Source organism: Anas platyrhynchos, chromosome 20 (assembly GCF_047663525.1).
Source record: "Anas platyrhynchos isolate ZD024472 breed Pekin duck chromosome 20, IASCAAS_PekinDuck_T2T, whole genome shotgun sequence".
In the NCBI taxonomy this organism is placed as follows: domain Eukaryota; kingdom Metazoa; phylum Chordata; class Aves; order Anseriformes; family Anatidae; genus Anas; species Anas platyrhynchos.
This window is the reverse complement of record NC_092606.1, coordinates 8639616-8650708: the sequence shown is the minus strand read 5'-3', so window position 1 is coordinate 8650708 and position 11093 is coordinate 8639616. Positions and strand designations below refer to the sequence as shown.

The 11093-nt window shown below is 55.9% G+C and overlaps 1 protein-coding gene across 1 annotated transcript; it reads right to left on the bottom strand.

The window, feature by feature from the left end:
- Positions 1 to 992: 992 nt before the first annotated feature.
- On the bottom strand, positions 993 to 9227 carry NCF1 (neutrophil cytosolic factor 1). Its single transcript, XM_005017768.6, has 11 exons — positions 9073 to 9227; positions 8523 to 8603; positions 8130 to 8205; positions 6656 to 6821; positions 6411 to 6466; positions 6178 to 6300; positions 5571 to 5678; positions 4802 to 4919; positions 3986 to 4093; positions 2235 to 2377; positions 993 to 1609 (listed from the first exon to the last, which is right to left on the bottom strand). The coding sequence occupies exons 1-11, from the start codon at positions 9142 to 9144 to the stop codon at positions 1491 to 1493; spliced, it is 1170 nt and encodes a 389-aa protein (XP_005017825.4). The 5' UTR covers positions 9145 to 9227; the 3' UTR covers positions 993 to 1490.
- Positions 9228 to 11093: the final 1866 nt, after the last annotated feature.

Here is an 11093-nt window from a genome sequence, read left to right as displayed (position 1 = left end):
TAGGGTTGGAAAAGGGCTTCAAAATCGTCTGCTCCAAGCACCGCCATACACCAATGTCACCACTAAACCATGTCCCCAAGCACCATGTCCAGCCGTCCCTTGAACACCGCCAGGGACGGTGACTCCACCACCTCTCCCAGCAACCCGTCCCAGTGCCTGACTGCTCTTTCTGAGCAGAAATGTCTCCTCATTTCCAACCTGAACCTCCCCTGGCACAACTTGAGGCCATTTCCTCATGTCCTATCACTGGTTATCCGCAAGAAGCAGCCAAACCCCAGCTCCCCACCCCTTCCTTTCAGGCAGTTGTAGAGAGCAAGACCCTTCACACAGGATGGGCCCCCAGCAAAAATGGGGATCCCAAATGAAATGCAAACCCCAAGCTCAACGCAGCTGGTACGGCTGGGTGCGGTGTCACCCACATGTAGTCCTAGTGTTGTGCTCCATGTGGTGCTGTCCCAACACTGCTCCCTGCACTGTCAGGCTGCCCTATGATGGCTGCCGGCCCCCCAGCATGGCGGCCCTAGGGCTGTGAGGCGGACAGAAGGCTGGGCTGGGCGCTGCTGAGCAGCACCAGTGGCTGTGGGGAGCCGGCAGCCCCGCTCTGCTGAGAGTACCATGGGTCACCCTGTTCCCCTCACACCCCACCACCATTTGGGGCCTCCTCATCTCATGGCCTCCTCGCCTCACAGCCTCCCTGCCTCATGGCCTCCTCGCTTCATGGCACCTCCACCCCATGGCCTCGCTGCCTCATGGCCACCCCACCTCCTAGCTTCCTTCAAGGCTTGGCTCGCCCCAGCACATATCACACCCGCACCCCCAGCCCTGGTTTTCCACTAGAGGGAGCAAAGAAAGCTTTCATCAGAGAGCTGCTGTTGTTTAACCTCCCCAACAAATTTCCTCCACATCGACATTTTGTACAAGATGAGGCCTCGTCCCTCTGGCCAGAGCGGGTTGGAGGCATGGGGAGAAACGCCACCATGGAACCCATGGGAGACAGTGAAGAAATGCTGATGAGTTTATTAATCAGCCATGCAGACAGCATGAAAGCCTTGAAATACATACATAAAGTGCCTCTTTGTGCTACACTGGTCTTTGTACACATAGTTTACATGTTAAGGTTTTCCCACAATAATTGAAGGCCCCAAAAAGCACTATACACAATGCCAGTTATTGATGAAAACTATGAAACCATTCAGAATACAAATATGGTACAAAAGGGGACCTAGTGATGAGGAATCTTCAGCAGGCCACTGGAATGCTCAGCCCTCAAAGATGCTGATGGAAGGTGTTCACACCTCTCCTCAGGGATTCACCAGGACATCTTGGACTTGCTGTGCTGTGGAATTAACATGGGGCCCCGAGCTGCATCTCTCCAGGCACTCAGCTGCTGTGGGAGCCACGCAGATCCCCCAGTCTGTCTCTGCGTCCCCATTGCATAGGAGTCGGTGGAGATAAAGCATCTGCTCACTTGGTTTTGGGGACTGAGGGCCTCACATGATCTTTCTCCTGGTGCTCTCTGTACAGCGGTTCATGATGAGGTCTTTGCTGGGCCGGGGAGGAACAGCAGGTTGAGCCTTGGACTTGTTCTCCTCTTGCTCGTTTTTCTCAGCTATGGGTAAAGCAGATGTAGAGATGGGTCAGAGCTCTGCACCACCCCACACCTCTGTGGATAAATTCAAAGTCTTCCTATGGAAGGACCACAAATCGTCCTGCAGTTAACATGCACAGTATCAGTAACAGCAATATGGGCAATGATAGGAGTGCACAGAGGAAAGCACAGGTCCTAACAGTGGGCTGACCTCCCACTAGGACCTACTGAGGACAGACATGCCACCGCTTTCCTTCATGCTCCTTCTCTGTGAGACCTATAACCAGAGGTGAGAAAATTTGTTGAAAAGAAACCCTGCACACAATTTCCCCATAGCAGGACAGGGTGGACAGGCAGTGACTACCCACATGGGTTGTCATACTAAATCACCTCCCTCCTGTGATGGGGCAGAGGCTGGAGGCCGTGCTACCTTGTAATGACAGCCCAAGGCTTGGGGCATGAAGTGCAGAGGATTTGGGAGAAAAGAAGACTTGTTTCCTTTTCTCCCCACAGATCTTTCAGTCTGGCACAAAGATTCCCAGGTTCGTTTGCTCACAAAACATCTCCAGCAACCACTGCTGGAGGTCACGGGACATGTCTGCAGAACTTCAGACCCATCTAGGGCAAAGGCCCCGCTGAGACTTACAGATGATGTTGGCCTTGTTCTGCAAACTGGCCTTCACGTTCCTCCGGCTCTGGATATACTTCTTGCTGTTCCTCCTGTAGGTCTCCTGGCTGATCTGCTTCCGGCTCTGCTTGTGGATGCTCTTAGCATTGCGGATGGTGGATCTGCAGCGAGTCAGAAATGAAACGTTCAGTTTCCACGATGGCAGCTCTCACTCCACCACTTTCTTGCTGAGGATGTCCCCAGTCCTGCCTCTCCCAGCCCCACTGCAGCTGGATGCTGCGCTTTCCCCTCTGCCTCGCCTAAACACCTGTACCTGCTTTGCCTTTGTGCTTGGCAGAAGGCAGCAGGAGAATGCCAGCCCTTGCGGGTGAGCTGCCATGTACAGAGGCAGCTAGAGAGGTGCTTTGGAAGCAGGCGCTGGTGGGTGAAGCCTGAGCACAAGCCTGGGAGGTGGAGATGGAGATGGCAAGAGAGGTCAGGCATAATGCTGAAAGGGCAAGCTATGCATGAGATTTTCCCTGGAGTTCAAGAAAGTCTTGGAAGCGATGTAGGGCTTTGCTCACAGATGGATGGATATATGCATATGGCTGCAGAACTAAGATCCCTGGTGTGGGGTTTTAGGGGACAGAGCTTGGGACAGGTGCCTGTGCAGCCGTTTGTGTGGCACTATGCCAGCAACAGAGAAATTACAGAGAGAAGTGAAAGGCCAGGCCCTGGGGCGATGCAGAGCCACACTGCTGTGGGAAAGCCCCAGCGTGCAGGACCGTTCCCAGGCAGATGGACAGAGCCACCTCTTTGTCGTTATTACCAGGGTGAGAGGTGGCTTCAACCGCCCACGGCATCGTCCTGCTCTGCTGGAGGCACCTGCAGCCCTCTGCAGTGCCCAACTGCCTTCAGCCCCTCCCTGGTTTCGACACGTGCCCCATTTCATAGCCAAGCTCTACCCACAGGGACAGGTCACAGTCTTTGCAACGGGGGTGCTCTGAGCCCAAATTCATGCTTTGGCCGCTCCCCAGCAAGCACCACCCCAGCCTCCATCTTCTGCTGCTGCTGCATGCTGCCATCAGGGATGGCTTTCACCACGGGAGCAAGTCCCTGGCCTCACTGCCTCACCTCCCCAGAGGTATCAGGCAGTGTCACTGCACTCAGATAAGATTTGTGCTATTTTACACTGGCTCACCTTCAGTCCATGCTCCAGTTGAGCAGGATTTTGAGAGATTTTATGGAAGGCTGCCTTGTTTTCTTGTATGGAAGAAAGGATCCAGGCAAGCTCTGCCCTTCCTAGCCATTGTCATTGCATCAGAATTAATGAGCTATTATTGCTTTTTATCTTTTTAATCAATATAAAATCCCCTCCATTAGCTCAAATCCTCCCATCAGATTAGGCCATTTGGCAGCTCTGATTAGTCAAATCTCTCCTCGCTTCTCAAAGATTCAGTGGATGCACTTAGGAAAAAAAAAAAAAAATCTAATTTGAAAATTAAACGAGATTAGCCCAGAAAAGAAACTTTGCAGAAGGACAAGGAGAAATGTGCAGGGCTGTGCTGCAGCAGAAGTGCCAGCTGCCCGTGGAAGTCAGGAGCACTATTTTTGCTGCAGCCCTCCAGGATCTGCCTCCTGCTCTCTCTGCCCTGCTCACATCTCTGCTGGGCAGTTCCTCATCGCCAGGCCGAGCAGGGGACACCACAAAACCACTGTCTGGTTTCATTTCACCCCCCTCGAAGAACAGCTTTCACCCTCCTCCCTCCCTCCCGCAGCTCTTCTCCTACCTGCGGGGGGGAACACTCCGGTTCCTCAGCTCGCTCTTCTCGGGGGTGTTCGGCTCCCCTGATCTCTGCAGGTACATGGAGGGGTAATACCCCGTGCTCTCATCCTTCCTGCAGGGTGACACAAGACAACGTTGCTTGAGCTTGTGACTCGGTGGCCACCACCTCCTCGTGCCTGACGCTGGGTGTCTCGTGCTGCTTGCAGGGATGGGGGCTTCCACTGTCCCCCCACCTTGTCTGCATGGGGCTCTCCCTGAAACTGGGGCCCGAGTCCCAAAACCAAGTAGGCAGCAGACAAAGCAAAGCTGCACAGTTTTCAGGGTCTCATCAGCTTGTATTATTTCTATTATCTTCTGTTTTGTTTTGGTTTTTGCATGTGACACATCAGCCAGGGCTCCCCTCCCGTGGTTTGTAGCTACCACGTGTCCCTGCAGCGAAGGCACAGGCTGTGACTCCCCAGAGCACAAATGCCACTGGGTTCCCCTTGGGAAAGTCCAAGACCACAGAGCAGGCCAAGGCTGGGATGAAAGCTGAGGTTGTGCAAATCAGATTGTGCCAGAATGCCAAATAACAGACACATTTTTTTTCCATCTGACGCCTTCTTGGATATTTCTGAGGTGCCCAGCAGAGGAAGCCCCAGCTGCAACGTGGTTGCACTTTGCAAAGCCACAGGGCTTCTAGAAACAGTCCTGCAAAGGGAAGTGTTGGGCAGCGGCACCAAACGGTCTGCAGATTTCACAGCCCTGATGGGGAGGCCTCTGCTTCGCCCCTTCCCTCTGCCCGTGGCCCTTTGCCTGGCTTCTTCTCGGCGTCTCTCACCTGACAACCCACCAGCCATCGAGCAGCTTGTGGATGACTTCGATGGTGTCGCCCTCCGTCAGCGTCAGCTCGTCCTCCTCCACGGCTGTGTAGCTTTTCTGGACCACGTACCACTCACCTGTGTGTGTGAAACGGGGACATTTGATGGGTGGGTTGTGCATCACCCCCAGCAACAGGGCTTGGCCTCCCCTTCCACTGAGCCCCGGAGGCACCAGAGCACCAACCCCAAATTTTTGGCAAGACCTAGGGTGCTTCAGGTCTCCAAGCCTGGACCAAGACTTCCCCAGCCCTGACGGTGCCTGTGCCTCATCCAGGCCCCTCCAGCACCTCTCTAGGAGAAAGCTGGCGAGTACAAGTGGAAGGATATCCTTCTGTGCTGAGGAGCATGTTTATAACTTGGGTGACTAAATGAGGAAGGAGGAAGTGTTGTGCTAATGGAGTCCGTTGCAGTGTTTTGAAAGCCACAAAGACGAAGCCCTGAGTGCAACCAGCATGAGTCTGCAGGAGCCCTCCCTGCTTGGGGTGGTGCGGGCACGCTCTGTACTGAGCTCATCGGCTAACCCAGCAGCTCAGCAGGCATCCCCCGAGCTCAGGGTGGGCTCTGGATGACGATGTGCATCTCTGAGGAGCCAAAACCAGCTTAGGGCGCTGAGCTGCAGGTCCTGATGTCAGACATGAGGCGCTGAACCATGAGCCTGATCCCTCCTGGCAGCTCCTACAGCAACGCTTCCGTGCTCCTGGGGACACCGTGCTTTTCTGAGCGTTTTACCTGCATAGTTGGGCTCCTGCTCTTCAGACTCATCGGGACCGTCCATCGGCTCCAGATAGGCAGCTGGCACCCAGCCCCGTTTATTCTTCAACTGGCAAAACCACCAGCCTGCAACGAAACCAGAGTGGGCAAGAGCAGGGACCACAGGGACAGCCTACACCAGCTGTGTCCCCTGGGTGGTGTCCGTGCAGGTGTCCCCGTGTCCCGTCCAGAAGGGAGGGCAGTGGGGACGGTTTGTTTTTGTGCTGTGAGCGGGGAGCCCGGCCAGCTCACCCTGCTTCCTCATGGGCAGGAAACCTCGCAGGCGGAGGCGTGCGAGGAGCTTGCAGGCTTTTCTAGGATTGCCTCACACCCTGGCCCAAACAGACCATCATGTGGCTCCATGTGAAAGTGAATCGTGCCCCAGCGGGGCAGGGAGGGCTGCGGGGCTCGGTGCTGAACTTCTGTTCTCCATCAGGAGACCTCGAGCCAGCCTCCCACCCCTCTGTAAGGAACACCCCGGGGATGCTTTGGGGTGCTGGGTTCGGACACGAGGTGTGAAGGCTGACCCCAGCCCTGCCGAGGTGATGGCCAGGACGGGGCTGGCCCTCGGGGCACGGACACTTACCGCTCTCGCTCTTCTCCACGATGTCCACCATGTCCCCAGCTTTGAGAGCCATCTCGGACTTGGAGCTCTTCTCGTAGTCGGCGATGGCTCGGTACGTCTGCAGGATGATGGGGCCCGTGATGTCTGCGGGGGAGGAGAGAGGCGTTCCGTCCCAGCCCAGAAACACCCCATTTCAGCCAAACTCCAGGACAGCCTAAGGCAAAATCCACCTGCAGCCCTCTGAGGACTCTTACCGCTGGCATTTTTCTTGGCATCCTTTGGCAGGAGGAACACCTCGGGCTTCTTGATCCTAGACGGGTCAGAGCAAAGGCAGCTCAGTGCTGGCAAAACCCACACATGTTTCTGCCCACCTAACCTCAGGGTGGGTCCTGAGGGCTAATTATCTGGCGGCTAATTGTTGCTGCACCAATTCAGCACTGCCAAGCACCAGCACCTGGGGCTGGCGACGCAGAGTGTGCCCCGCTGCAGCTCTACTCACTGGCTGTCGGTGACGGGGCTCATGTCGTCGGGCCGCACCTTGAAGAAGTTGACGACGAGCAGGCAGCGGGAGATCTTGTGGGGCAGGTTCACCAGCGCATAGCAGTACTCGGCCAGCGTGCCCTGCCTGCTCTGGGTCGACCGCTGGCCATCAAACCACTTCGGGGCTGGTGGAGAGGGGAAAGGAGTTGGGACAAGCAGGTGAGAGCTTTGGTTTTGTCACTTTCTCCAGCAGGCTGCTCTGCATCGTTAATGCTGCCCCGAAAACGAGCGGGTTTGGCCCCAGGCTGCTGCATGAAGCTCTCCATGGACGTGCCCCAGCCTCCTCCCTCGTGGCCAGCTCACGCGGGGCACACGTGGGGCACGTGGGGAGCTGAAGGAGCTGCAGGGAAGCTTGCTGCAGGCTGCAGCCGGTTTGCAAAGTGCTGCAGCCGCCCCTTCCTCATTTCAGCTCTGTGTGGCTGGGGATGTGAGCGCGGCCCCGGGGCCACAGGCAGCTGGAGGAGACCTTGTGCAGCCAGGCTCAACACTGCAGCCCTTGTGAAGCTCTAACAAGCCTCAAAAAGACCCCATTAGACCCCATTTCAGCTCTGGGATAACCTCCATGTCCATGCTCTGACCAAACCCAGCTGCACCAAGGGCTCTCCACCCCTGGTAGCCCCAAAACACCACCGGCAGCCCCAACCCACGTCGCAGCATTGAACTCTGCATCAGGGTGTGCGTCTGCATGGCTCACCCAGCCCCTGCCGCTGTCCCACCCCTGCCCAGCCCCTGTCTCCATCCACCCCCAGGGCTTTCGGTTCCCCAAACACAGCGGAGCGCTGCCCCAGGCCGGCCCCGTGCCCCGGGGGAGGCTCCGAGCAGCCTGGCACAGCAGCAGCACGATGGAAAGGTCCCAGCACAGCGGGGGTGTCCGGCCCCACGGGGAGCAGCCACCCTGCTGTGAGCTGGGGGTTTACTCCTCCGGGGGGGTCACAACCCATGGCTATTTTTCATGCTCCTTCTTGCCCCATTTGAAGCAGGAAACTCCAGAAAAGAGGGATGTTTGCTGAACCGCGCCTTGCCTGGATACAAACCGCCAGCTCTTTGGATCGAGTTACTCCCTCTCCTTGAGCACACACTGACTGCTTCCCTTCCTCTCGTACAGTACGGGCACAAAAAGCCATCCAGGGGGTGGTGGCACCGAAGGAGGGCTCTGCTCAGCTGAGGCTGCCCAAAGCCACTTTCCCTTTTGCATGTCCCTGAGGTGCGCGCTATCAGGGAGGATGGATGGGGTCTGTGGCCAGCTTCTGCTGGGGGAAGCAGCCACCGTTCAGGCAGCCCCTGCTGGGGTTTTGGTTTCAAGCCCAGAAGGCAGGAACAGAAATTGCAGAGAGCACCTGCGCAAGGGCACCCACAGAGCAAGGCAGGCGGGGACTTTCCCAACCAGCTGCAGTTTCTGTCCCAACCTCAGCCCCCGGCACTGTGCCCCTCACCTGGTAGGTGCGGGATGATGCGGTTCTCTGCGTTGATGTCGCCGGATTCGATGGGGAACATCTCCTTCAGTGTTTTCTGCAGAGCAGGGCCAGGCAGGGCCGTGAGGACGGTGCAGGGACCCCTCCGCGGCACCCTGCCCGCTGCTCACCCCCTCCTGGCTGCACCCCATGGATCGACACCAGGAGAAACCTCCCCAGGGAGCATGGGGCCAGCAGCTCCCCCTTTCAAGGCATGAAGGAGATCGAAATGTTGGGACCCAGGAGCCTCTCCTGAGCCAGGTTTGTTTCGGGGGAGTTTCAGCTGGAATTTGCTTTCCTTCCTTTCCCCTTTTGCCCCCTGCCCAGCCCTGGTGCACCAGCACAGGGGCTGGTGCCCCCCCCAGGACCACTCACATGGAACTCGTAAATCTCAGTAAACCGGCGGTAGACGAGCTTTTCGGTGAGGTCGTTCCACTTCACCAGGAACATGTAGACCTAAGGGGTTAGAGCAGAGGCGCTGCAGCCCTGTGGGCAGCCAGGACCCAAAACCCTGCTGTGGCCGGAGCCCCTTGGGTGTCCCACAGATGCTTTGGTTTCAAATTGCATATTTTCTGTCTGTTCCCTCCTGCACAGCTTTGTGCAGGCAGCAGGTGAGCTGGGAGCTGGGGACACACAGCAGGGACAGAAACACGAGGTTGGGTGGGAATCAGAGGGCAGAGCCACAACAAGTCCTTTCCAAGCCTGAGAAGCAACCAAGAACTTGAAAAGGTGGTGCCCAAAACCTTGTGTGTTTAAGACATCTCAGCCTCTGGCTGCCTCCAGCTTGTACCACCAGCTGTGGCCCCTCCACCCCCACAAAAGCGATGCTCTTAAACCCTCATCAAATTTATCTCAAGAAATGCCTTGGCCAGGCTCCTGCCCCTGCCAGTCCTCACTGCACAACTTGCCGGGTACTCGTACTCACGTAGTGCTGGCTGGGGAAAAACCTCTTCTCGTAGCCCAGCAGCTCGATGTGCCGGATGAAGGTGTCCCCCATGGCTGCTGCAGCTCTGCGCCGTGCTCCTGCCTCCCCTCTGCCCTCGCCCCGCGCTCGCTCGCTGTTAAAACCCCTGGGAAAGCGGAAGCAGCGCTGCAATCGCGCTGTAATTGTTTACCCGCTGTGGTTTGTATTGAGCCGGGTGCTTCCCGCTGGGAGTCTCCAGCCGAGCCCCCTCGGTGGCGCCGGGCAGAGGGGAAGCAGGGAGGTGGCCGGGCCACCAGCCCCCATGGCCCAGTGTCTCCTCCACCAGCCAAGTGTCCCCTGCATGGCCACCCTGCGAGGCACAGGCGCTGCAGAGCCCTTGCTGCAGCAGCCATGGGCAGGACAAGCACCTCAGCAATGGGAGCAGGAGCCTTTCCCTGCTGCCCTGCAGAGCTGAAGGTGCCACGTGGAGCTCCCCGAGCCCAGGGACAGCAGCACCGTCCTCCTGGGCACCCTCTGGGGAAGCACAGGACGGTGTGGCCATGGGCTGTTGTGCAAGGGGTGCTGCCCTTGCCTCGCCATCGCCTTTCTGCCACCTGCAGCTTCCCCAAAAAGCTGCCGGCAAAGGGCTCTTGAGGCCCTTGAGGCTGACCCTTGCCAGCAAACTGGGACCTGGGGAGAGAGCAGGAGATGAGGCTGTAGAGGGATCAATTGATTCAATCAATCAAAGGGATTGGTGACAGCCACCACGCGGGATCTGGGGCTGCATCCTGCATGGACAAAAGAGGAATCCTCACAGAAGCTGAGCAAGGTGAGCACCCTGCCCACACAGCCCAGCCCTTCCCAGCACTGAGAAGTTTTTATTTCATTATATTGGGGACTTCCCTGTACACGAGGCAAAATTATGCAACAAGTGATCTATATATAAAAACCCCACACCCAGGGCTGGTTGGATTCTGTTTCATATGCAGAACCATCAGCAACATTTGCTTGAAAGCTCATTTCATAACGATGCTTGTACTAAATTTAAAACAGAGTTACAGGCAGCGCATTACTGGAAGCACTTAATTCGGATGTTTCTTGTTTCCTCATTTGTTGTCTTGTGATGTGAGAAATGGAGTTTGTAGGTTTTACTGCTGGTGCCAGTTAGCTCACACCGTGATGCAGGACATAAGGTGGCATGACACTAACTGCCCTATAGTTACTAGAAAGGAAGAAACACAATTTTAGAGGAAAATTCTTGGAAGAATAATGACCCAGCTGAGAAATAAGCTGATTTACGGAGTTCACGAGGTGATCCAAGTTTTCAGATCAGGAAAAGAAGGCCAGCGCCTGAGGGCAGGACCTGATTTTTGAGAGGAACCGAGAGCTTCCACTGGCCTCCAGAGTGACAGCAGCAGCGTCCCACTTTTCTGTGGTGCTCCACCCAGAAGCAGTACCAAAGCCTCCTAGAAATTAAAATCTGATGAATGGAAGGCCACCCTCATTTTGTTCAAAATATATATTTAAATCATTTAAGCTTAATTCAAGTCAGAGTCAGGGGAGGACACATTCATGTCACTGACAGCAAACTGCTGCACGTATGAACAGCATTAAATGCTCTAGCAGAGGCTGCGAAATCACCAAAGTGAGATGCAAATCTGTCCCCTCCCCTAGTCACTTGATAAGACATAAAGAAATGAAACTGTACATGGAAAACTTCACATCGCAAAGGAAAAGCACCAGCACAAGGACCGTGCTGGACCTCACCTGACACCTAGTGGTTACTGCTTGAGGAAACTGCGGTGCCCTACCTGCGGGACGGGACACCACGCTCCAAGATCAACGCCTTGAGCCCTTGGAACCCAAAGTCCCATCTGAGGGAAAGGAATGGGTCCAAGGAGCAGGACGGGCTTTTTAGGTTCAGCAGTGTGCAGCGGAGAGAAGCTTGTCTGCTACTTCATTGCCACAAGGGTTCTCTGCTGCAGGAAAAAAAATCCAGAGCTCTGTTTAAGTTGTTGCAATTTTATTTATTTGCTTGTTAA